The following is a 24,578-nucleotide window of genomic DNA, read 5'->3' on the forward strand; positions in this document are numbered from 1 at the left end:
CCTTCATTCCTAGTTTTCTATTGCTGCCATAAAAAATTACCATAAATTTAACAGCTTAAACAACACACATGTATTATCACGTAGTTCTGTAAATCAGAGGTCTGACATAGGTTTCACTGGGCTGAAATCAAGTTATCGGCAAGGCTGCATTCCTTTCTGGTGGCTCCTAGGGAGTATCTATTTCCTCGCTAATTTGTTGTCGGCAGAATTCAGTCCCTTGCAGTTGTAGGTCTGAGATCTTCATTTTGTTACGGGCTGTTAGATGATGGCCACTCCCAACTTCTAGAAGCCACTCACATTCCTTGGCTCATGGTCCCCTTCTTCCATCTTCAAAACCAGCATTACAATTCTCTGATCCTTCTTTCATCATCACATCTCTCTGAATAGGTCGTGGAAAGGGTCACTGCTTTTAAGGAATCATGCATGTGATTAGACTGGGCCCACCTGGATAATGCTGACTAATCTCTCCATCTCAAGGTTCATAACCTTAATCACAGCTGCAAAATCCCTTCTGCCATATAAGGGAATATGCTCACAGGCTCCTGGGATTAGGACATGGACATCTTTGGGGACATTATTTAGCCTATCACAATAGCCCACACTGTTAGCAGCTTTGTTTTATTTCTCCTGGATAACACTGTTCAGGTGTAGTAAAGCTCAGCTCTAATGAGCACGGCTTCCCTAAAATTTGCTGCATTAACAAGGAGGTCATGAACTCCTGCACAGCCAGCTAATTGCCAGCATGAGAACCACCGATATCACACTGAAAGCTCAAAGTGGCAGGATGGCTTCAGAACTGCCAGCAGATTGGCAATTCTGTGACAGGAGGAAGATTCCCTTTCCAGTAGCTCAACCTTACAGACAGCAAAAGACATTCCTATTATGTGTTCACACCAAATTCAGGCCTATTCTCAGAGCTATCCATCTGTATTATCACTTTACCAATCCTCTTCTGTTTTACAACATCCAGATACTGCTTGCTAATCAGGGCAGGCCCAATAGTTTATCGATGTGCTCAATAGCCTGTGAGACACCTTTTTCCACAGTGAGTCTTAGGGTTGTCTGGAGCTCTAGGGCCTCATAGATACCAGCTGAGGCACCACCAGATATACGTCTAACGAGAACTTTTCCAGTGCAGGAATCTACCTCAAGAGTGGGATTTCCCTGAGAGCCAAAGATCTTTCTGGTGCAGAACCTGAGACCAGGTATGGTGAATTTCTACCCATGTTCTTATCACTTAGAAAAGAGGCAGAGGCAAAGGAAAATGCAGTGACCAACTGGGAGTGTTAGCCCAACAAGCTCCTCACAGGCCTCTCCTTTATTCCCCTGACCTCTTGGAGACACCCAGCTTCTCTCGGCTTGTTTTGCTAAATAAGGCTCCCTAAAGGATTCTGATTTGCAGCCAGGTACCGGAACCACTGTACGGGTTTTATAGAGAAATAAACTTTTCTGGTTACAAAGCTTTTCAAATAAAGATACATTTCCTTTTTATTAGCCATGAAGTAAAGCATCTTCCAAATTGAATTACATTATAATTATTACATGATATACAACTACTAAGCCAGTTTCAAAAAAGATAAATTTAATATTTTAATTTATTTGGTAAGGAGACATCAAAAATAAATAATGAAGGGCCTTTTCTTTTCTTCAAACCTACTCTCTAAATTTATGGTTAAACCTGATATATATTCTGTAACACTAAAATTATGGCCTTTTTCTACGTGCGTGCTTTTTAACGTAACGATTACAAATGCAACTAATTAGAAAAAGGAAAATAAACACTTCACTTGCTCATTATCTCCTTTGTCATTAAGATGATAATGCTATAGAAATTAATGTTTGGGTATAAACAGCAGATACAATTTTAACATTTTCCATAATCTTGAGAAATTTTTAATTATTATATAATTAAAAAATCAATTACAAATGCACAGAGACATATCTTATAAAAATATGTTTTAAAAAATGGGAAAATTTTTAATTACTGGGTCATATTACTCCAAAGGTGAGTTAGTATTATGAAGAGGCTTTGATTCCTTTATCTTTATCAGGATATTCTTCCACATCAGAGGAGAACATCAACTCTGTGGGAGAAGATGAACACATCATGATTAAAATTGTTTCCCAGCATCTAAAAAAGAGTTTTACAACTGATTTATAAAAAGTCTCTTGAAATACTAACATAGTATACACTAACAGAAAGCCAGCCATCAAGCATAAGTAAGAATTCTTTGTACAGAAGCTTGATTTAAAAGATGAGCTAATGACAAATGTACACATTTTACATTTTAAAATGTTCAAGTTTTAGATTTATTATAAACCTCTGAAATATAAAGCGTGTAACAGCAATATATAAACCTTACCAGGAAATATAAGTCACTTAGAGAATGCATGAAAATGAAAGTCATTACACAGCTAGAAGGCCTAATTCTATAGTGATCATGATAATATACAATATACAGGACAGACACTGAGGAAGACCTGGAACTAACATTAGGTATGTGTGTGCCAGGACATGCTAAATGTGTTATCCCATTTAACCACTGTAACAACCTATTAAGCTAGATAATATCATACTCATTTTACATTTAATTTTTTTATCCACACAGAAATAAAATGTTATATAATTCATATGGCCCTAAGAGAGAACAGGATCTAGAAATATTTAGACTGCATACTGCACAAGCCAGCTGGATGTAGCTTAATTCCAACTAAAGTACAGAATGTTATTCTTTAATATTTCTACATTTAAACTGTTACTTAGTATACATATGTAATTTACTAAAATACCAAGAAATATAGAGAAAAAAATTAAGAATCTAATAAAAACCTCTGATGTAAGTATTAATGAAATAAAAAAACTTTAAATAAAAAACTACACTGAAAGAGAAAAAAAATAGCAAAACACATAAAGATTTTTTTCAAATATTTTAAATACATCGAAAAGAATAAATCAATGGGATACTCAGTAGGGCAACATGATAATTACGATGTAAATAGACATACTCATGAATTAAAATATAAAGATTACATTCTGTCTTGGTTTTTTAAATGGAAATGTTGGGAACAGGCTCAATTCTAAGACAGATGGATTGTACTTAGTTGATCAAATTGCAGTTAAATGCTCATGATGTTTAAAAAATCAAGGATAAGGTTAATAACCAAAGTCCAGATAATATCCATAAAGGCGGTTCAAGGGTAAAATTGTAGAACACCTGCCAAGGAAATACAACTTACACTAAAAATACTCCTCAGTTCCTGAAGTAGTACTAAAGGACTATCAGTTTGCTAACATGATGTTTCTTCTTCAGAGTTGTTTCAAAAGGGGGCGGGGACTAGAGATGAGGCCCCCACTTCGTACCTGGCACAGTAAGGGTACCATCACTAAATGGTTCATTAGACCATGAAGAGTGAAGCATTTCTGTCAGGTAGAAAAGGTAACAAGAATTCACTTGAATATGTATCCGACAGAGAGTCTACACAGATGAAGCATAATCTATTTCAAATTAAGAGAGATACTGATCATAAAGAGAATAAGAAAAATGAAGAAAAAAGACTTTCTGTAAATTATTTGAAGGGTTAAAAGATAATAGCCCCTAAATATGCACAAAGGCCATGGGAGCCCCTCACTGCGTACTCCCAGGCTCCAGTTCTCCTAGGCACTCTGCCCTGCTTCTCTTGGCATTCTGTATCACTTTTTGTTTTAACTTTTTGAGTTAGCTTGTTTGAAATATGCCTTTGCTATCAGAATATTATAAACTACAAAAGAAGACGTATAAAATCATTATAGAAGACTCCATGATATTTTAATACTATTTTTTCTTTCATACCTTCACTAAGATCCATGCCAGGTCTGTAAGATAAAAAAAGCCAAGATAATCCAACCAGAAGGGCTACCACCAGATTCACCACAATCCACGGCTGGAGAATCTGTTCCTCAATTCCTGCTGCCCTAAGGATACAGAAATACTCATCAGAAATGGTCTTTATTTTGGTTCATGTATCTAAATATATCTATTTTATGAGCTTTGAAAACAAATAGCAATCCTCTCCTAGAGAAATAACAGGTAAAGCATATAATACAATATCATTTCCCTATAAAACAGACCATATTACATATCATGAGAACAAAAACCCAAAGGTTATCTGAACTTTAAACAGATCTGCTTTGCACATGAATGGAAATAGAGTATTGCCAAAAAACTTTTCCTAAAGTTTCCTTCCCACTACTATGGCACTATTCTTCAATAAAGTACATATCCTTTCTCTCTTTACCGCATGCTTCTAGTCACTCTCTAAAAAAGACTGCCCCTCTGACGTCTGTGAACTGAAATCCCAGCAATCATGTCAGCTTCATGGCTGGTCACTGATCTGTGGATGCTGGTGCTCCCCATTCTGCTCTCTTCTAGTATTGCTTGGTTTTCTGAGTCTATCCCAGCCACCGAGTTCCCTCACTGTTCTAGGGTATTAGGCTCCTTAACTGGGAGTAAGGGTGCAGGGATCCTCCAGTCCATCTTGTGATGACTATTTTAAAACCACAACCAGATCTAAAACAGATATCTAGAAAGAAGATATTTCATGAAAAATAGAGTTGTCCACTAAATAGCAGAATAGGTATTTTCTTGCCATATTTTTAGAAACAAAAACATGGCCTTCATTATTACTTATAGATGAAAATATGTAAAAGACTAGAAGATTGAGAAAAGTAACATTATTTCCACTGTTGTTGTTGTTATCATCAATTGCTGATGCTATTGTGAATTCTTACCAGAGGCTACCATTAACAGAAGAAGGTGTGTAAAGGTGGATTCTGTCACTTGTCATTTGCTGACTCAGAGATAGTATAAGAGCAGTAAAGTACACTGAGAAAAAGACAAATGAAATTACTAATAACATATTTTTAACAACCTAGTTTATTTTGAATTAACAGATCACTTTAAAGACAAAAATAATCTGTAGTTTGGTGAATAATATATAAAAAAAAATTTATTTAATTGATTTCAATAGACTGATAGCATAATATTTTTCAAGAATAGGGGTGACAAAGGTTCTTTTCAGATGCTGTTTTGTCACTAGAACTGACAAGAACCCAGATCTTTTAAGAAACTAAATGACTTGCTAAAAGTCCTAAAACTAGTTTTATTAGTATTCTCTTAGAATAAATGTATCCAAATTACCAGAAAGATGTAAGATGTTTGTTATTGAAAAGTGTAATACCAGCAGAGTCTGTTTAATGTCAAGTAGAAAATACAAAAGCTAAAAAATATAATCTAAGAACTATACAGCAAAATATTTAACTTTTATGAGCTACTTAGATCAACCTGTATTGATAAATAATTCTATCAAAATTATGCCTGCCATTTTTTTTAATTACAAATTTCACTGAACATCTGTAAGTAATGTTTATAAGTAGCAATTATATAAAAATCTTTTTTAAAATGAACATTATATTTTTCCTGGCTCAAAATTACAGCGTAGCTCAAGTATAACATAGTAATCAAATTAAAGCTATTTACTCACAGAAAGATGCTAAAGCTGTTGGATCCAGGGTGAGAAAACTTCGGACTGCTACAGATGTTTTAGCAAAGTCGATCCTAGAAAATAGAAAAACCTTCTGTCATAGTGCAATTGTAAACTTACAAAACTTTACTCTCTGACTCTAGTTTTCTTCTTCTCTACTCTAATGCCACTACATAAATTGTGCATTACTAGGCTTTAAGCAGTTACAGTTTATACTTAACATATATGAAAGGATATCTTATTTACAAATGACATATACAACATTTAACTAGAGGACTATTTTAGGCATTCCCTTGGAGTTAAGAAATCCTGAAAAAACAAATTAAATTTTATCTGCAAAATTTCATTAGCTTCTACCTTCTTCTATCATCCATATCATTAAGCTGTAAGTTTTTCATTTTTTTTAATGATCCTGATACCACAGAAGTTTTTGTTCACAATAGTTCCATCCCCATCCCCCTACCTCCCCAGGCCAAAAAAAAAGGAACAGAAAAAGATGTAAAAAGTCTAAATAATATTAATATCCTATAATTTTATTTTGGAACTGTCAGAGTAAGTCAGTGATACATTTAGTTCAACATTTCCTACTGAAATTAGAGGGATCTGCAGTTACAAGTCTTACCTGTCAAAAGCTGAAACTGTACTCAGAGCCAAAAGCAAGTAGAGAAGACTCTGGAATGGGTATGCTAAGGTTTTGTACTGTTGGAGAAGGTTTGAGAGGTTCGATAGCTGATCTCCTGCCAGAACATATATCACAACAATATTCCACACAGCACAGCCAGCCAAGAAGCCATGAGAAAAGAGACCAATCATCCTGAAAGAAAAAGCACTTAACTGCTACACAAGAATTACTACAGTAAAAAGCTAAAATAATTTTTTAAATCTCTTCACCTAAGAATAAAATTCAACATTTCAGGAAAAGTAAAAAACAAGCTTTTTCTTTTTACTACATTGAGTAGATCATTTATCTCTAATTAACCATTAAAAAAAAAAATGCCTACATCATTTTAGGTTGTCAATTCTGTTAAGAGTATTGAACAACCAAGATTTTTTTTTTTTTTTTTTTTTAATTATGGAGCCCAGTTAACGTTTGTTTAAAGGACAGTCCAACAGAAGGAGCCACCTGAAAGCCCTGTGCACTGAAAGTGCGACATCTCTGGTCGTCCAGGAAGGCTTCATATCCATGGACACATCTATGTTTTCTGTGGTCTTTATCAACTCTGATCTATCAGCGGCCTGGAATCGCCCTAGGAACACGTAACACAATTATTAACACCTAGCAAGAGAACCTGGCAGTCGTTTTTACTTTTTACACATTTAAGAACCCTCAGACTAAGACTAAAATTTTGCTGTTTTTCTATCTAAAAATTCTCCTTAACTCGGTCCCTATTTCTAAAGGGTTTTTTCTTTTTATTGCTTGAACATACTATTTTTTCCCTTTTATGAAAAAGAAACAATGCTAATGTACTTTCTTATGAAGCCAAAATAGATCCTAAAGAAGGTTTTAGTAATCAATTCAATTTATGAAATACAATAATGAACTTTCAACCCAGAATGAAGTCTAGAAACCTTTAACATAACCAACTGTGAGACCCTAAGTAAGTCATTTAGCCTCTCTAGGCCACAGGCATCTCATTGGCCAAAACTCCAAGAACTCTTAGATGGGAATCAAAAGTTTAACACAATTTATATAAAATCTAAATTGCAAATTTTAAGGACTTTTATGTTTCGAGTTAGTTCTTTAGGCAGCATGTCCACAGGAGTAGAATACAGTCATAATCATGCTCTGGACAGATTTTTCTGAAAAACTGCAACCCACTGTCTTAAAACCAGTACATACTATTCAATGGTGGAACTCTTTTCCCGGAGAATATATAGCCAGACTGCTGTATTTCTTACTCAATATGGTAGGGCCATCATATATTTTCTCTCATTTATTTACTTATAGAATGTATATCATCACCTTTTCCCCTACCATCACACCAACAACTGTACAAAACTGGGGAAGTATAACAAAGTATTAAGAAATAGGCAGGGGTGGGGTGGAGATAAAAAAAAAATACACACATAATCCGACAACCCAGAAACAAACTCCCTTAACATTTTGACATATTTCCCTTCTAGTCCTTTTGTCCTATGCATTTTTCTATAGTTGAGATCACACTGTATGTGTGTGTATGCTCACTTTTCATTAGGATCTTTTTACGAAAAAAATTTCCCTAAACACTATTTTTAATGGTACAGAGTATTTTATTGTACAGATATACCATAACTTACTATTCTCCTATTTCCCACATACCAAAAAAACAAACCAAACCCACTGCCGTCGAGTTGATTCCTACTCATAGCGACCACATAGGCTGTTTTTTTTCACTTATGAATAATTCTGTGATGATTAGCTTTGTATATAAACTTTTGTTCATATTTCTACTTATTTCCTTCATTCAAATTTCCCGAAGTATAATTCCTTAGTCAAAGGATATCCTGGTGTAATTTTTAACAGCTCGTGTTTCAAAACAAGGAGGTACTTACGGCTTTTTTCCACAAATACTTTGCCTACAGGCTGGCTAACACCAGTGGGTGCAGTGAATATAGACTGTTGTTCTGGAGTACTTTGCTCATCAGTAATTATATCTTCATCTTCTACTCCTAGCTCATTAGCATATTGTAATCCTGATGGCCGGGTTTTCCTGTAATCAGGGAGAATGTAAGAAAAATGGATGATTACTAAATTTTTACAGACCCACATAACAAGGTACCCGTGACTATAATGGAAAGAGCCCTGGACTTGGATTCAGGAAACTTGGTTACTATTCATGGATTTGTTATTAACTGTTGTTGGCTGTAGCACATCACCTGTATTTCTGTGGGCCTCAGTTTTCTCATCTGGACAATGAAGTGAATAAACTAGGTTTTTAAGGTTCTTCTGAGATTTAAAATATACTGACTCTACAGATGCTGATCACTATTGGTAGAATCATTTTCAAATACAGACAGTAGTGGTATATAACTCCTTAGACTTATACATTTTCCTTATACGTTTTTACTTACTGCTGAAATATCACAGTTTGAATTCTGTTAATATGAGATAGTAGATCATAGTAGCCTATTTTGTTAAGATTATCTTTAATTTTTTTTGCTATTTATGTAAAATTTTCTATTTATGTTCCTCATTTTTAAAGTCAGCGCCCAAGGTTTTTTTTTTTTTATTTAAGTGCAATGTTTTACTTTACTCAGTAGTTTATTCTTTTCACATTTACCTTTAGATTGGTTTAACTGACATTTTTTGTAACATTACTTACCCTAGAGCTACACAGCCCCAAGTGTTTAATAAGACTTAACGACAAACTATCATTTGTGAGCTCCAAACTACGCATCAGGGTATCCCTGGAGAATATTTAGAAGGACAAATAATTTCTTACTTTGTCTTCTTTCGAGGTTTTTTAATAACTGCCTCCTCAGCTGGCTCCACATCAATACCATTTTCATTTTGTAATAAAGATGGACTAGATGCCTTCTTTTGGGTGAAAGAAGTCTCCAATTCTGAAAATAAATTAAGCTTTCATATGACTATAATGTAAAAAGTAATGTATAAGATTTTTGTAAGACAAAAGAACTTTGAGAATTTTAACTGGGCCAAAAATTTTTTTATTTTTAAAGCTTTACATCTCTAAACACTCAATATAAAATTTGAAATTGCAGTAACAAACAACACGGAACAAAATTAAGTAATATAACACCCAGGTTGTGTCAGGGATCCCCAACACCACCCCAAGGTTCAGTGATTTTACTAGAAAGAATTACAACACTCACAAGGCATTATACTCACATTTACAGTGTGTTATTACAAAAGACTACAAAGCAAAATCAGCAAAAAGAAGAAGTGCATGCAAGCAAACCCAGAGGAGGCCAGGTATAAGCCTCCAGGAGTCCTCTCCTAGTGGAATCACACAGGATGTGCTGATTCCTCCAGCAACAAGTTGACAACATGTGTGGGATGTTCTCTACCAGGTAAACTCATTACGGACTTGGCACCCAAGGTTTTTATTGCGGCTGGTCACATAGGCATCTTTTCCCCAGCACCTACCAAAATTCTGGACTCCCAGAAGGAAAGTAGGTGTTCAGCATAAACCATACTGTTTGCACAAACAGTCTAGGCATAGTCTGCCAGCCTTATCATTTAGGGTAAGTTTTAAGTTAACGTCGGGAACTGTTTGCTAGTCAAGTTCCATGTCCAGCCAAGGCCCAACCTTGCAAGCAGGCCTTTCTAAAGATAGCAGTCTCAAGCCTCCTGTGTTAACTCTTCTATGTATACAGGGCATTAAGTTTAAGCATGTCAATGAGCCTTCTAATCCACTAGCTACTCTTCCTACATGGAAGTAGTGGCTCTGGCTCCCTGAATGTCCTCAAGTCCCTGGAATTCAGTTTTAATAAATCTACTTACAGCCTGGTCTGGAAATACAAAGAAAAGTAGTACGGCCTACCATGGTCATGGTCACCCTGAACAAAACAAAGCAAATGAAATAAAAAACCCAGAAATTTAGAAATCTGGAAACCTGCAAGGCTGGGTACATTCTGGTTGGTAGTGTCAGGTCCTCTTTAGCCCAGAACTTAGGTCCTGAATTTTCTAAAAATTGTCAAGCCATTTTGTAAATACATTTTCCACAAATTACAAAACTAGGTTATTAGTATCCATCTTGATTTTCAAATTTGTACCCAAGCAGGTAGATTTAATTCAACTATATTTAGTGAAATAAATCAGAGTAGGTAAAGCTGGTCTGGGCATTTCTGTCTCTCTTCCTTCTTCTGCCCTCTTCTTCTCCTTATGGATACCCAGTGTTCCCAGGCATTGTGGCATCTTACTCTCACTTGCCTCCCAAGATCGTTTTTCATTTTCCTGACTCTTCTAGTTCCTGCCCCCTCCCATATAATCCTTCCATCCAATCAGAACCTGCTGTTTTCTAATAGGACAAGTAATTAGTCAGGGAAACTAATTTGTATTAAATTGTCCACAGTGGTTGATGTTAACAAGAGAGAGTTAATCTCCCAAACTTTCTTCCCCCTTTCCCTTTATATTAGTCTAACTATACCAGTCATCCTTTTTTTTTTCTCTCTAATTATTGTAAAAGTTGTAAGTGTTCAATACATGGAAAATATAAACGAGAAAAGGAAAAACATCAAAACCGCCCTTAATCTGTCCTTCCCAAAAAGAAGCCACTGTTACCTCTAGTATATTCTTTCATTTTTTTCCTATGCATATTCACATTTTAAGAAAATAGGATCCTCTGATATACACTATTTTCCAACCTTTGTTTTTGACTTAAAAATATATCATTGGTGGTTTTTCATGTCACTATTCTACTTCAACACTCCTTTTAATGGGTGCTTGGTTTCTACTTAATGAAGAAACATGATTTATTTAACCAGCATCATGTTGTTATATAGTTGAGTTATTACCAGTCTCTACTCTCATAAATGATTGAAAAGACCATGGCTTAGGTTAGACTTACTTTAGATATCCAAGTGACATCTCAGTCTGTTATACCTAAGATCGCCATAAGTCAGAGCCAACCCAACAGCAACTAACAACTATTCTTAATGTCGCCGTTAACATCCTTTAATTACTGTAGCTATTGAGTATAAATTCCTAAAAGTACAGACAGACTGCACCAATTAATGTTCCAACCAATACTGTGGAGCCCTGGTGGCACAGTGGTTAAGAGCTTGGCTGCTAACCAAAAGGTAGGCAGTTCAACTCCACCAGCCGCTCCTTGGAAACCCTACCGGGCAGTTCTACTCTGTCTTATAGGGTTGCTATGAGTTGAAATTGACTCAACAGCAATGGGTTGGTTTTGATGTCAGCTATGTATGAGTCTACCTATTTCCCATCAACACTGGATTTTCTAACTTGAAAAAAAAAAAAAAAGCACTGCCAATTCGATAGGCAAAAAAAAAGGTATAATATTTCCCTTATTTTGAGAACAGTACCTGGCATACAGTAAGACTCAATAAGTGTTGGCTACTGTTTCATTAGGAGCTCTGGTGGCACATTCATTTAAGTGCTCAGCCGCTAACTGAAAGGTCAGCGGTTTGACCCACCAGCCACTCCACAGGAGAAAGATATGTCAGTCTGTATCTGTAAAGTTTATGGCCTTGGAAACCCTATGGGGCAGTGCTACTCTGTCCTGTAAGATTGCTATGAGTAGTAACTGACTCAAGGGCAATGGATTCAGTTTTTTACTGTTTCATTATACTACTGCTAATACAGAATCTATTCTTTCACCACGAATCTGAAACACTCATTTCACCATGTGCTAAATTCTTATACACACTGAAACATGCCTCTGAGCTTTCTATTTTAGTCCTTAATTTGTATACGGCCCCTTATAATCTATACACATCTGATCAAAGAGATCTTCTAAAACATTCTGGACTTAATCCACTGGAGTTACTCTAGTGGTTAAAAAAAAAAAAATTGAACAAGAAAGGAAAAGAAAACAAACAAACCTATGGGATATGGATGGGGGAAAAATGGGAGCGGAGAGGTCTTTATCACACACCCAAAATCACAACTGCTATCACACCTAACATTGGTTTCTTCACGTACCAAGAGGTTGTCTCGTCTTCTTGTGTCTCCTTTGAACAGGAGCTTCTGGATGCTCAATGGGGTCTTTAGTTGGTGGCTCACTGCCTTCAGATGGCCTACGGACACCAGCCTGAACAAGACCATCCAAAGAGGTACTAACTACAGAAAAACACAGTGGGAAACACAAAATAGCTTGAACAGAGTGCACTAAGTTTTAAAAAGATGTGAAAAAAGAGACTTTAAAGTTTACTATGCAATAATCCCTTATTCTCTTATATAATTGATTATGCCCCAAATGATGATTTCCATCCTCCTCATCTATAACTTTGGGTTTCAAGTTGAGAAAAGAAATAAATGAGGGAAGGAGGAAGCTTGAGGAAGGAAAAAAGGAGAGGAGCTAGACAGAAGGGCAAAAGAAGAGAACAGAAAATTTCTTCAGAACTTACAAAAAGGTGTAAACATAATAGAAACTGCTGCTATAAAGAACTCCGTTGTCTTGTGCCTTAAAAATTTTTATCAGCCTCTAAAAAAAAAAAAAATTTTTTTTTTTTTATAGAGCTTAGCCCTTAATAAATTAAAGTTATCATGGATAATTGGCATCATCAGATAACCACAAAGCCCTTCATTTGGTCATTCATTTCAACTCTTTCCCTCATCAAAACTTTTAACAGAACTTCAACACACTTTGGCAGATTCAAACTTACCAACCACTCTGCAGGAGAACGATGTGGCAGTCTGCTTCTGTAAAGATTACAGCCTTGGGAACCCTAAGGGGCAGTTCTACTCTGTCCTGCAGGGTGGCTATGAGTCGGAATCAATCCCACAGCAATGGGTTTGTTCTTTGGTTTGGTTTACAGGTTGGCAGATTGGAATTTTACTTGACTACATTCCCTTGTCAATCTTCTTTATGAAAGAAATATAAATGTATTAATAATCACATGAAAAGATGTTTAACCTCACTAATATTCAGGGAATGCAAACTAAAATAAGCTACTTTTCACCTACTAAACTGACCAAAAAAAAATTAAAGAATCATATTGTCCAATGTTTTCAAGCACTCTCAGACACTATTGGTGGTAAGAAAATAAGTAAAGCTTCCTTGAAGGCAATTAGTAGAATCTATCTTTTATCATATTACACTAGTTTTTTTTTTTTTTTTTTTTTTATCATATTAACACAGCCCTGGTGGCACAGTGCTTAAGAGCATGGCTGCTAACCAAATGGTCAGCAGTTCAAATCCACCAGCTGCTCCTTGGAAACCCTATGGAGCAGTTCTACTCTGTCCTATAGGGTTGCTATGAGTTAGAATTGACTCAACAGCAATAAGCTTGGTTTTTTTTTTGGTTTTATCATACTAATAATTCCATTGCCAGCAATCCATCTTATAGAAATACCTCTTCTTTCTCACCACACACTATTTCAAGAGAACTGCAATATCATTTGTAAATTACCAAGAGACCAGTGATTATGGTACAGTCTAATAATATAGTACTATAAAGCTACTGTTTTAAAAACACATAGAACTCTATGAACTGATAAAGACAATAATATGATTACTTCTGCATTAAAAAAAAAGTGAGAATCAACCGGAGTAACCATTTAGGTATTTATATGTAAATGATAGAGGAGAAACATGAAAGAAAAATTCCAACTAAAGAGTGGTGATAGCTAGAGAGAGATATATGGGAAGGACAGATACAAGGAGGAGGAAAGGAGGAGAACTTTAATGTTTCACTCTGGATATTTCTAAATTATTTGCATCCTTTATAACAAAAATGCACTCATATATTATTTTGTGTAATAAAGTTCCTTACCAAAAATGATATAGACCAGCAGAGAAATAACCAAAAGATAAGCAACACGATAATCACAACTAGCAATCATCCTCTAAATAATGATTAAAACCAAAAACCAAACCAGTTGCCATGGAGTCAACTCTGACTCACGGTGACCCATATGTTTCAGAGTAGAACTGTATTCCATAAGGTTTTCAATGGCTGATTTTTCAGAAGTAAATGACCAGGCCTTTCTTCCAAGGCACTCAGGGTGGTCTTGAACCTCCAGCCTTTGTTTAGCAGCCAAGTGTGCTAACCATTTGTACCTCCCAGGGACTCTAAATAATGATTAAGTGTGTTTTATTATATCTTTGCCTACAGCTATAAGAATTGTGTCTACAATTCACATTTATATCACATTATGAGTGTCCCCCACCTGTCTGTCAGTTTGTCGTACTGTGGGGACTTGTGTGTTGCTGTGATGCCGGAAGCTATGCCACCAGTATTCAGATACCAGCAGGGTCACCCATGGAGGACAGGTTTCAGCTGAGCTTCCAGACTAAGACAGACTAGGAAGAAGGACCCGGCAGTCTACTTCTGAGAAGCATTAGCCAGTGAAAACCTTATGAAAAGCAGCGGAACATTGTCTGATATAGTGCTGGAAGATGAGCCCCCAAGGTTGGAAGGCACTCAAAAGATGACTGGGGAAAAGCTGGCTCCTCAAAGTAGAGTCAACCTTAATAACGTGGATGGAGTAAAGCTTTCGGGACCTTCATTTGCTGATGTGGCACGACTCAAAATGAGAAGAAACAGCTGCAAACATCCATTAATAATCGGAACCTCGAATGTACAAAGTATGAATCTAGGAAAATTGTAAATCGTCAAAAATGAAACGGAATGCATAAACATAGATATCCTAGGCATTAGTGAGCTGAAATGGACTGGTACTGTCCATTTTGAATCGGACAATCATACAGTCTATATGCTGGGAATGAAAACTCGAAGAGGAATGGTGCTGCATTCATCGTCAAAAAGAACGTTTCAAGATCTATCCTGAAGTACAATGCTGTCAGTGATAGGATAATATCCATACGCCTACAAGGATGACCAGTTAAAATGACTATTATTCAAATATACGCACCAACCACTAGGGCCAAAGATGAAGAAATAGAAGATTTTTATCAGCTGCTGCAGTCTGAAATTGATCGAACATGCAATCAAGATGCATTGATAATTACTGGCAATCGGAATGTGAAAGTTGGAAATGAAGAAGGATTGGTAGTTGGAAAATATGACCTTGGTGATAGAAACAATGCTGGAGATCGAATGAGAATTTTGCAGGACCAACGACTTCTTCATTGCAAATATGTTCTTTCATCAACATAAACGGTGACTATACACATGGACCTCGCCAGATGGAGCACACAGAAATCAAATTGACTACATCTGTGGAAAGAGACGATGGTAAAGCTCAATATCATCAGTCAGAACAAGACCAGGGCCGATTGTGGAACAGACCATCAATCGCTCATATGCAAGTTCAAGCTCAAATGGGAAAAAATCAGAGCATGTCCATGAGAGCCAAAATATGACCTTGAGTATATCCCACCTGAATTTAGAAACCATCTCAAGAACAGAGTTGACGCACTGAATACTGGTGACCGATGACCGGACGAGGTGTGGAATGACATCAAGGACATCATCCATGAAGAAATCAAGAGGTCATTGAAAAGACAGGAAAGAAAGAAAAGACCAAGATGGATGTCAGAGGAGACTCTGAAACTTGCTCTCGAACGTTGAGCAGCTAAAGCAAAAGGAAGAATTGATGAAGTAAAAGAACTAACCAGGAGATTTCAAAGGGCAGCTTGAGAAGACAAAGTATTATAGTGATATGTGCAAAGAGCTGGAAACAGAAAACCAAAAGGGGAGAACACGGTCGGCGTTTCTCAAGCTGAAAGAACTGAAGAAAAAATTTAAGCCTTGAGTTGCAATAGTGAAGGAGACTATGGGGAAAACATTAAATGACGCAGGAAGCATCAAAAGAAGATGGAAGGAATACACAGAGTCATTATACCAAAAAGAATTAGTTGATGTTCAACCATTTCAAGAGGTAGCATATGATCAGGAACTGATGGTACTGAAGGAAGAAGTCCAAGCTGCTGTGAAGGCACTGGTGAAAAACAAGGCTCCAGGAATTGATGGAATATCAATTGAGATGTTTAAACAAACAGATGCAGCGCTGGAGGTGCTCACTCGTCTATGCCAAGAAATATGGAAGACAGCTTCCTGGTCAACTAACTGGAAGAGATCCATATTTATGCCCATTCCCAAGAAAGGTGATCCAATCAAATGTGGAAATTATAGAACAATATCATTAATACTACACGCAAGCAAAATTTTGCTGAAGATCATTCAAAAACGGCTGCAGCAGTATATCGACAGGGAACTGCCAGAAATTCAGGCCAGTTTCAGAAGAGGACGTGGAACCAGGGATACCATTGCTGATGTAAGATGGATTCTGGCTAAAAGCAGAGAATACTACAAGGATGTTTACCAGTGTTTTATTGATTATGCAAAGGCATTCGACTGTGTGGATCATAACAAATTATGGATAACACTGGGAAGAATGGGAATTCCAGAACACTTAATTGTGCTCATGAGGAACCTTTACATAGATCAAGAGGCAGTTGTTTGGACAGAACAAGGGGATACTGACTGGTTTAAAGTCAGGAAAGGTGTGCATCAGGGTTGTATTCTTTCACCATATCTATTCAATCTGTAGGCTCAGCAAATAATCTGAGAAGCTGGACTATATGAAGAAGAAAGGGGCATCAGGATTGGAGGAAGACTCAATCACAACCTTTCTTGCTGAAAGTGAAGAGGACTTGAACCACTTACTAATGAAGATCAAAGGCCACAGCCTTCAGTATGGATTGTACCTCAACATAAAGAAAACAAAAATCTTCACAACGGGCCCAATGAGCAACATCCTGATAAACGGAGAAAAGACTGAAGTTGTCAAGGATTTTATTTTACTTGGATCCACAATCAACAGCCATGGAAGCAGCAGTCAAGAAATCAAAAGACGCATTGCATTGGGCAAATCTGCCGCAAAGAACCTCTTTAAAGTGTTGAAGAGCAAAGATGTCACCTTGAAAAGTAAGGTGCGCCTGACCCAAGCCATGGTATTTTCAGTTGCATCGTATGCATGTGAAAGATGGACAATGAATAAGGAAGACCGAAGAAGAATTGACGCCTTTGAATAGTGGTGTTGGCGAAGAACATTGAATATACCATGGACTGCCAGAAGAACGAATAAATGTGTCTTGGAAGAATTACAACCAGAATGCTCCTTAGAAGCAAGGATGGAGGGACTGCGTCTTACATACTTTGGACATGTTGTCAAGAGGGATCAGTCTCTGGAGGACATCATGCTTGGCAAAGTACAGCATCAGCGGAAAAGAGGAAGACCCTCAACAAGGTGGATTGACACAGTGGCTGCAACAATGGGCTCAAGCATAACAACGATTGTGAGGATGGCGCAGGACCGAGCAGTGATTCGTTCTGTTGTGCATAGGGTCATTATGAGTGGGAACTGACTCGAGCAACAACAAGGATTCCCAGTACTGTGTGATTTTCCTATATGTTGTAAATCCTGCCTCTATGATGTTAATGAGGGAGGTAGGCAGTAATTGTGTTAATGAGGTAGGACTTAACCTACAAGACTGGGTTGTGTCTTGTGGCAATCTCTTGAGATATAAAAGAGAGAAGGGAGCAAAGACACGGGGCCTCATACCCCCAGGAAAGGAGCACCAGGAGCAGAGCACATCCTTTGGACCAAGGGTCTCTGTACCTGGGAAGCTCCTCAACCAGGGGAAGATTGAGGACAAGGATCTTCCTCCAGAGCTGACAGAGAAAGCCTTCCCCCGGAGCAGATGCCCTGAATTTGGATTTTTAGCCTACTTTACTGTGCGGAAATAAACTTCTCTTTGTTAAAGCCATTCACTTGTGGTATTTCTATTATGGCAGCACTAGATGACTAGGACAAGCACATTACTTCATGAGCACAGACTTTTTCCTTTATAAAATAGCATTAGAACGAGGTGAAAATAAAAATTTTAAAATACTTGAACTTTAAAACTTTAAGTATACATTAAAACCATTTTTAGAAAAGCCTGACAACATCTATTCCCCTTTTTGTCGAAAGTACTAGTTTTTTCTCTACATTTTATGAAAAGAAAGCACTCATGGCTGGGTTAGATCAACACCTCTGGTCCCTCGCTCTGTCTTTATCATGTCTGCAACCTGTGACCTTTCTGAGTCCATACGTATAAGTCTGTTTAACTGAGTATCTTTGTAAATCTAAATCTCTTTGCACTTTTTTTGTAGTTCTGTCTGTGTCTGTATGTCATTCTCTATATATCTCTACTTCTTTCTTTTTCTCTAAACACACCAACAACTGTGAAGATGACACAGGATGGGGCAACATTTTGTCCTGTCACACATGAGGTCGCTATGAGTTGGAGCCAACTCAAAGGCAATTAACAATAACAGCAGCTCACCATCTAGTCCTCCATTTTTTAGGCCCTGATAAGCTAACATAAGTTTCTAACCAGGTGTAAGGAATGATCAGCTATGAGCTTTAAGAAACCCTATCCAGCAGTGGTGAGCAGGACTGATTAGAGAGTGGGAAAGCCAGATGTACAGAACCCTGTTGGAGGCTACTCCAATAGCTCAGGTGAGAAGAGAAAAGGAGCTAAACTAACTATAGTTGTGACAGTGGAAATGAAAGAGAAAAAGAAACATAAAAGAGATACCATACAAGAAACAGCATATGAGAGGCCACAAGCAAAGGAAGCAAGCCTGAGTGATTGAGAGAATGGGAGTTCCATTAACAGAAATTTGTGAGAAGTAAAAACTGGTTTATTGTTGAAGATGACAAATTCTGGACATGTTCAGTGTGAGTTACTGGCAGGGCATCTAGCATTATCAGTGGATAACTAAAATAAAATGGAGTTCACAGAACCTGCTCATTTAAAAAAAAAAAACCTTTGCCACTGAGTCAATTCCAACTCATAGTGACCCTACCGGACAGAGCAGAGCTCCCCCATAGGGTTTCCAAGGAAAGCCTGGTGGATTCGAAATGCCAACCTTTTCATCAGCAGCCATAGCTCTTAACCACTACGCCACTAGGGTTTCTACCTACTCATTATTAGAGCTTTACTACATGGATGATGAGGTCCTGCCTTCAGATTCATGCTCTAATGTAGAGGTTCTCTGACTGAAATGAGGAGTTCAAGAACCCTGTGTATCCTGTATCCAGAATCCTGTTCTAGGGTCTGGAACCCACATAGCTTAAGACAACATACGTTGTCTAGGGATGAAGGCCTTTAAAGAGTCTGAGAACGCTGTGAAAATAAGAGTTTAGATGGTGCAACCCATGAATGCTTCTAAGGCATTCTTCAGGCTGCCCTGTTGCCTTGTCCCTCACTATCACCAGGATCCCACTCCTTCAAACTACCTGGCCTTAATACTGCCCTCAACACAGCAGTGACTTGGAACTGCTGGAGGCTTGCCTCTACCTTATCTGTGATGTTTATGATGCCCAAGGTCCTGGGGAAACTTCTGATCCCACACAATAGAGAACTTCTTACCTAGTGTGTGTTTTGGCCTGGGCTTCTTTTTCTTAGGACGATTAACTGGAATATCATCTATAAAACAAACAAGAAAAAAACAGTAACAGAAAAGGCTGCCTAAAATTCAAGCAGGGAACAGTCAAAAGAGAACTTTTCGTAAGGAAGGCTTTTTCCTCTCTTCCCTGGGCCCAGCCAACTTCTTCACATTAGGGGAATAAGGCAAGAAATCAACACAGTCAGAGTCCGTGGTGTTATACCAGTAACACTGCTGGTCAACGTTAGAAACTATGACGGAGAGAGTGCTCACCAAATAGTCCATTTGTTCCTCTACATTTCCTAGCCCCTTAGAACACACTTACGTGTGTTCTATGACTGATTCTAGCCAACAGGCTATGAGCAAAGGTGATCTGTGTCATTTTGGGGCCAAAACATTGAAGGAGCCAGTGAGTAACCTCTCAGTTTTCTCTTCCCTTGCTGGGGCAACTGAGGAAGCCTTGTGTTAAAATAGCAGAGCCACAGAATGGAATTAGCCTGGATCTCTAGGTCACTGGTGAAGAGGTGGTAAAGGACAATCACCCTGAGTTGTTGCCACAACCCACAGTGGGTTTTACATGAACCAGAAAGAAACCTGTCTATTATTAAGTCTGTCTGAGATTTATGGGTTACAGGTTATACCATAGTATAACCTATCCTATTCGGATTAAATGAGACAAAGGAAGGTGCAGTCCCTGTTACCGGGCTAGACTAGCCAAAAGTCACACTCTTGGTGACTCCACTCAGGGATAAGTGCTTGTTCATCTCTATATCAACCACCATTTTTAAAAAGGCAGTCATGGGAGATTATGATAAAATGATATTGTTTGGGAAAAAAGGTACTTAGTAGTATTATAAATGACACCATTCAGACTCAATTTTAAAGAGAAACATTATGGAATCAAAATAACTTTTGAATACCAAATACTATGTTTAGAAAAGTTTTACATTAACTGTGAAGTAACTCACCTTGAGCAGCACTTTTACATGATGTCAACCAAATTTAATCAGCAGAACAAAGACAAAAAATGTTTCTATTAATTAGATATCTATTATATTGTCAGACTGAAAATTTGCTGAAATCATTACAAATTTAAAATAAATTAGCTTTTGTACAATGTCAGCTAGTTTACAAACTAGTTATCATTTACCAATAATAAGCTGTTTAATAAGACTGCTAATAAAATAACCCCAATGTTATGAACCTACATACACATTCCCTTCAGTCTGTTAGTAAAGCGGATTAAGTAGATTAAGAACTCTTATTTCCTCAGTGATAAAATCAGCTTAAACTCTGAGGAAACTATTCTAGCAAACAAAAGAACATCAGAATTCCAATACACATTCTCATAAACAATTCTGATAAACAAGACACTAAAAACATTCAGAATGGAAGCATTATTATATCATGTTAACATTTGGGCTTTTAAATCAAACATTTAATTATAACTCTTATCCAAGTGATTCAAAGATTTCCTATCCTTAAAAATTTAGGAATCCTTTTCATATAAATTTTAAGAAGTCTTTTCTAAATCATTATAATTTTGCAATAATACTAGTTAATTTTTTTACTTTTATCCATTTTGTACTTTTAAAGTCCAATAATGATTAGTGAAAATTATTTTTACCTTGGCACAGGTGGAAGGGCACGTGGAGGACGCTGGAAGGGAGAAATGAAAAAACTGCTTGTCCATAAAAGCTGCGATCATCTTTACTTTCTGTACAATACCATGAAAACAAACACACGCACACACACACACAAAACCCAAACCCGTTGCCATCGAGTCGATTCTGACTCGTGATGACCTTACAGGACAGAGTAGAATTGCCCCATAAGGTTTCCAAGGAGCGGCTGGTAGATTCGAACTGCCAACCTTTTTGGTTGGCAGCCAATCTCTTAACCACTGCATCACCAGGGCTCCAATTTTTTTTTTTTAAATGGCTTCAATTTCATGAAGACATCATTCTTAAAAAATAAAAACCATGTTGTTCAAACATGACAGAAAAATATAATGCATCAGGCTAGTATTTTCAGATCTGATAACCCTGTCCATCAGTAAAAACCTGGGAGGTAGTAATGAGAATGAGAGGGGCTTTTTAAAATTTATTCCACCATTTCTGAATGTCACATAAAATTTTTTCATTCCTTTCTATCTACAGGCCAGGCTTTGTTCTTAGGGTTGGGGATACACTAATGAACAAAACAGAGATATCCTTGCTCTTGTGGACCTATGTTCTAGTGGCCAAGTACCAGAAGAAAAAAAATAAATAACAGAGTAATAAGAGAGTGAATGAGGGAGGATGTGAGGTGCTACTTCTGGTGGAAGCAAGTCTGAGATACTTGAACTGAAGCCTGAATGCAAAGGATCCAACAAACATTTCAAGCAGAGGGTTACAGTTCCAAGTTCTGGTGCATTTGAACGTTTCAGGTAAAAATGAAGGCCAGCAAGGCTGCAAGTATGGTTACCAAGGTGAGGTAGGTAGGGGACAGATTAAGTGGGACCAGGGGAAAGAATCTGAATTTTAATTTAACAGGAAGCCAATGGAAGTTTTAAGCCACGTAGTAACGTGCTTTTTAAAAAATCACTCTGAATGCTGAACACAGCGTGAAGAATGGGTGTCAAGGCAGCGAAAATTGAAAGGGGGTGGGGGGAGAGACTTATAAATGCTGTTTTACATGAATAAGAAAAGTTGTTTGCGATCCAGAGAGCGTTACATCAAAGAAGCATTCTGGAATCTTTCAAAATAAAAGAGTAAGAGACATGCCTAGAAATGAATTTAATGTTCCTATGATCTCATGCTGCTTGCAGAGGACAATGAATCAAAAGGGTTGAATTTTAGACACTCTTGTAGTTGGTTCCACGACTGTTCCACTAGCAATCCACTCGTTCAAACAGCATATTGATTCAAATGCTATAATGTCGTAGTACTATCCAGTCAAAATTACAACTGGAAAAAAAGACAAATGAAAGCATTATCGTTCTGAGGATCGCGTTCTATTCAAGGACCCAGCTCACTCGGTAACTTCACATTTCAAAAGTCCGGCAAAAATGACATTTCACTCATCTAGAGACCCAACTTGTAAGCCCCTCAAACGTAAGGCGGCTGAAGACAGAATCTTAATAACCCAAATAAATAAATGTAACTAGGCCTCGCTTACCACCTGCTTCTTTCCCATTCTGTGTAAAAGCCGGACGCTCGCTCGGCCGCTGCCGCGCGCCCCGCGTTCACACCCCAGCCCGGCCGGGCCGCGCGCGCAGGCGCACTCGCGTCATCGGGCTGCGCGGGCGGCCGCTCCCGGCCTACAGCTACCTCAGGGGTTTAGTGGGGGTGAAGCGAGGGGCCTGGTCAGGTCTAACACTTCCAATCCACTCCAGCGGGAAAAGGGGCGTCGAGGGAAGGGCTGACGTGCTCGGGAGGAGAGACTCCGGCGGACATGGGTCGGCAATCAGTCTTCCCTGTGGTTTCTCGAGTGGTTGCGGTGATTTGTTTGGGGGACGTGAGAGAAGACCATGATTAAAAGCCTCCGCTTGTATACAGCTCTTCCGAAACAGGGTGAAAGAGCGCCCTCCCGGAGGGACCTGGCTGGCAGCACCGAAACCCGCGACAGTCACGGCGGCCAAGTACCGTGTCGTCCTGGCAACGCGGGCGCTCCGACTCCTACGGCTTCCCGCCTGGCTCCAGCAATCGGGGGTCCCGGCCTCCTCAGAACGAACTTCCAGCCCCCGCCCCAATCCTCCGAGCGACGAAGGGGCAGATGCACGCACCCCACGACCAGTACCCCCCCATTTGTTCCCTAATCGGCTGGCGTCGGCCCCGCCCCTGGGGCGGCTGCTCGGTGAAGGGGCCCACCCTCCACCTCTCGTGGCCTTCGCACCCTTCCCGCTCACCCGGTGGTTCGCCTCCAGCTGAGACCTCCGTTCGGGGCTCATGGTCCTCTCCCCACGGGGCTCCCTGGGCGCAACTGCCGCGGGCCGGAGCCTGGCTCCCCGCCGCGCCGGCCTCCGCGACTTGCTAGAGGCGGGGGCTTCGGAGCGGCCTGACTAGGCCGCCGCCCCTGGGGCCCGGACTCCGCCCGTCTCGGCCCGGCTCCGCCTGGCGTTCCGAGGGGAAGCTAGCATTCCCGGCCGGCGGAGTCAGGGACGGGCGCGTTTACCCCCTCATTCCCTGCCCCCCCCGGCCCCGCCCACAGTTGCAGTGCGGGAGGGTGTGGGTGTCGGCCAACCCTTTGCTTTCTCAGCGAACCACAACATAAAATCAAATCTGGACTCAGTTAAGTATCCTTAAAATTTAATTTTCTTAAAGGTTTTGATGAAGAAAGCGATGGGATGGGTGGAGGAATGGTATGAATATGGAGAAAGGGGAGAATGATGCATAAGATAAACTAATACAGGGACAGGGAGAGCGACTGAAGTCACAGGCCCAGGGAAAAGAAAGAAAAACAAGACTTCTTGGAATAACATCTCCATCTTGTGGTTTTCTTGTATATTGGTCTTTTGGACCAATTGGCCTTTCCTAATTGAGGCATGGTGTGGTGTTTAAGAGCTCAGCTGCTAACCAAAAGGTGGGTAGTTTGAATCCACCAGCCACTTCTTGGAAACGCTGTGGGGCAGTTCCACTCTGTCCTATAGGGTCGCTATGAGTGGGAATCCACTCCACTGCACTGGGTTTGGGTTTTTTTGTTGTTGTTTTAATTTAGGCATGGAGCCCTGGTGGTTCAGTGGTTAAGAACTCGGCTGTTAATCAAAAGGTCAGCAATTTAGGTATAAAGGTGGATACTGGCTTTTAGGAAGATTAATGTTTGGGACACTTGTGATCAGAAGAATAATCTTCCTTGTGGATTGATTTGTAGATAATGGAGGCAATGCAGTTTCTGAGGTTTTGATGTTAGGTGTGAAATACATATATTAACTTCTCTTGCTGAGTTAGTCAAATAGGCACTTTTTGTAAAAAGCACAATGACAAACACTTTTTCATGAAGCAAGGTTTATGTAGTAAAACACAGTTTCTGAAATGAAATCCTGCTAA

At 38.8% G+C, this 24,578-nt stretch overlaps 1 protein-coding gene across 3 annotated transcripts; it reads right to left on the bottom strand.

The window, feature by feature from the left end:
* Positions 1-1,482: 1,482 nt before the first annotated feature.
* Positions 1,483-23,681, bottom strand: TMEM237 (transmembrane protein 237). Of its 3 annotated transcripts, none has more exons than XM_049887858.1 (13): positions 23,441-23,681; positions 21,179-21,210; positions 20,520-20,530; positions 19,536-19,592; positions 12,128-12,265; positions 8,943-9,063; positions 8,053-8,210; positions 6,644-6,767; positions 6,143-6,334; positions 5,521-5,594; positions 4,769-4,862; positions 3,831-3,952; positions 1,483-2,084 (listed from the first exon to the last, which is right to left on the bottom strand). In XM_049887858.1, the coding sequence occupies exons 1-13, from the start codon at positions 23,480-23,482 to the stop codon at positions 2,017-2,019; spliced, it is 1,233 nt and encodes a 410-aa protein (XP_049743815.1). In that variant the 5' UTR covers positions 23,483-23,681; the 3' UTR covers positions 1,483-2,016. The 3 variants fall into 3 exon arrangements, with proteins under 3 accessions (XP_049743815.1, XP_049743816.1, XP_049743817.1); XM_049887859.1 differs by having other exon boundaries at positions 22,711-23,681; XM_049887860.1 differs by lacking the exon at positions 20,520-20,530 and adding an exon at positions 12,553-12,629 and having other exon boundaries at positions 23,441-23,498.
* Between the last annotated feature and the right edge of the window lie 897 nt (positions 23,682-24,578).

This window comes from Elephas maximus, chromosome 6 (assembly GCF_024166365.1).
Source record: "Elephas maximus indicus isolate mEleMax1 chromosome 6, mEleMax1 primary haplotype, whole genome shotgun sequence".
NCBI classification, from domain to species: Eukaryota; Metazoa; Chordata; class Mammalia; order Proboscidea; family Elephantidae; genus Elephas; species Elephas maximus.

Bases quoted from the DNA above. Each gene is read 5' to 3' on its own strand.
- TMEM237 (XM_049887858.1), bottom strand. From the start codon at position 23,482: ATGAGCCCCGAACGGAGGTCTCAGCTGGAGGCGAACCACCGG. The intron at 9,064-12,127 runs GTACGTGAAGAA...ATTTATTTTCAG, and splicing joins GAAGACGAGACAACCTCTTG to AATTGGAGACTTCTTTCACC. The intron at 2,085-3,830 runs GTATGAAAGAAA...CTTCTCCCACAG, and splicing joins TGGCATGGATCTTAGTGAAG to AGTTGATGTTCTCCTCTGAT.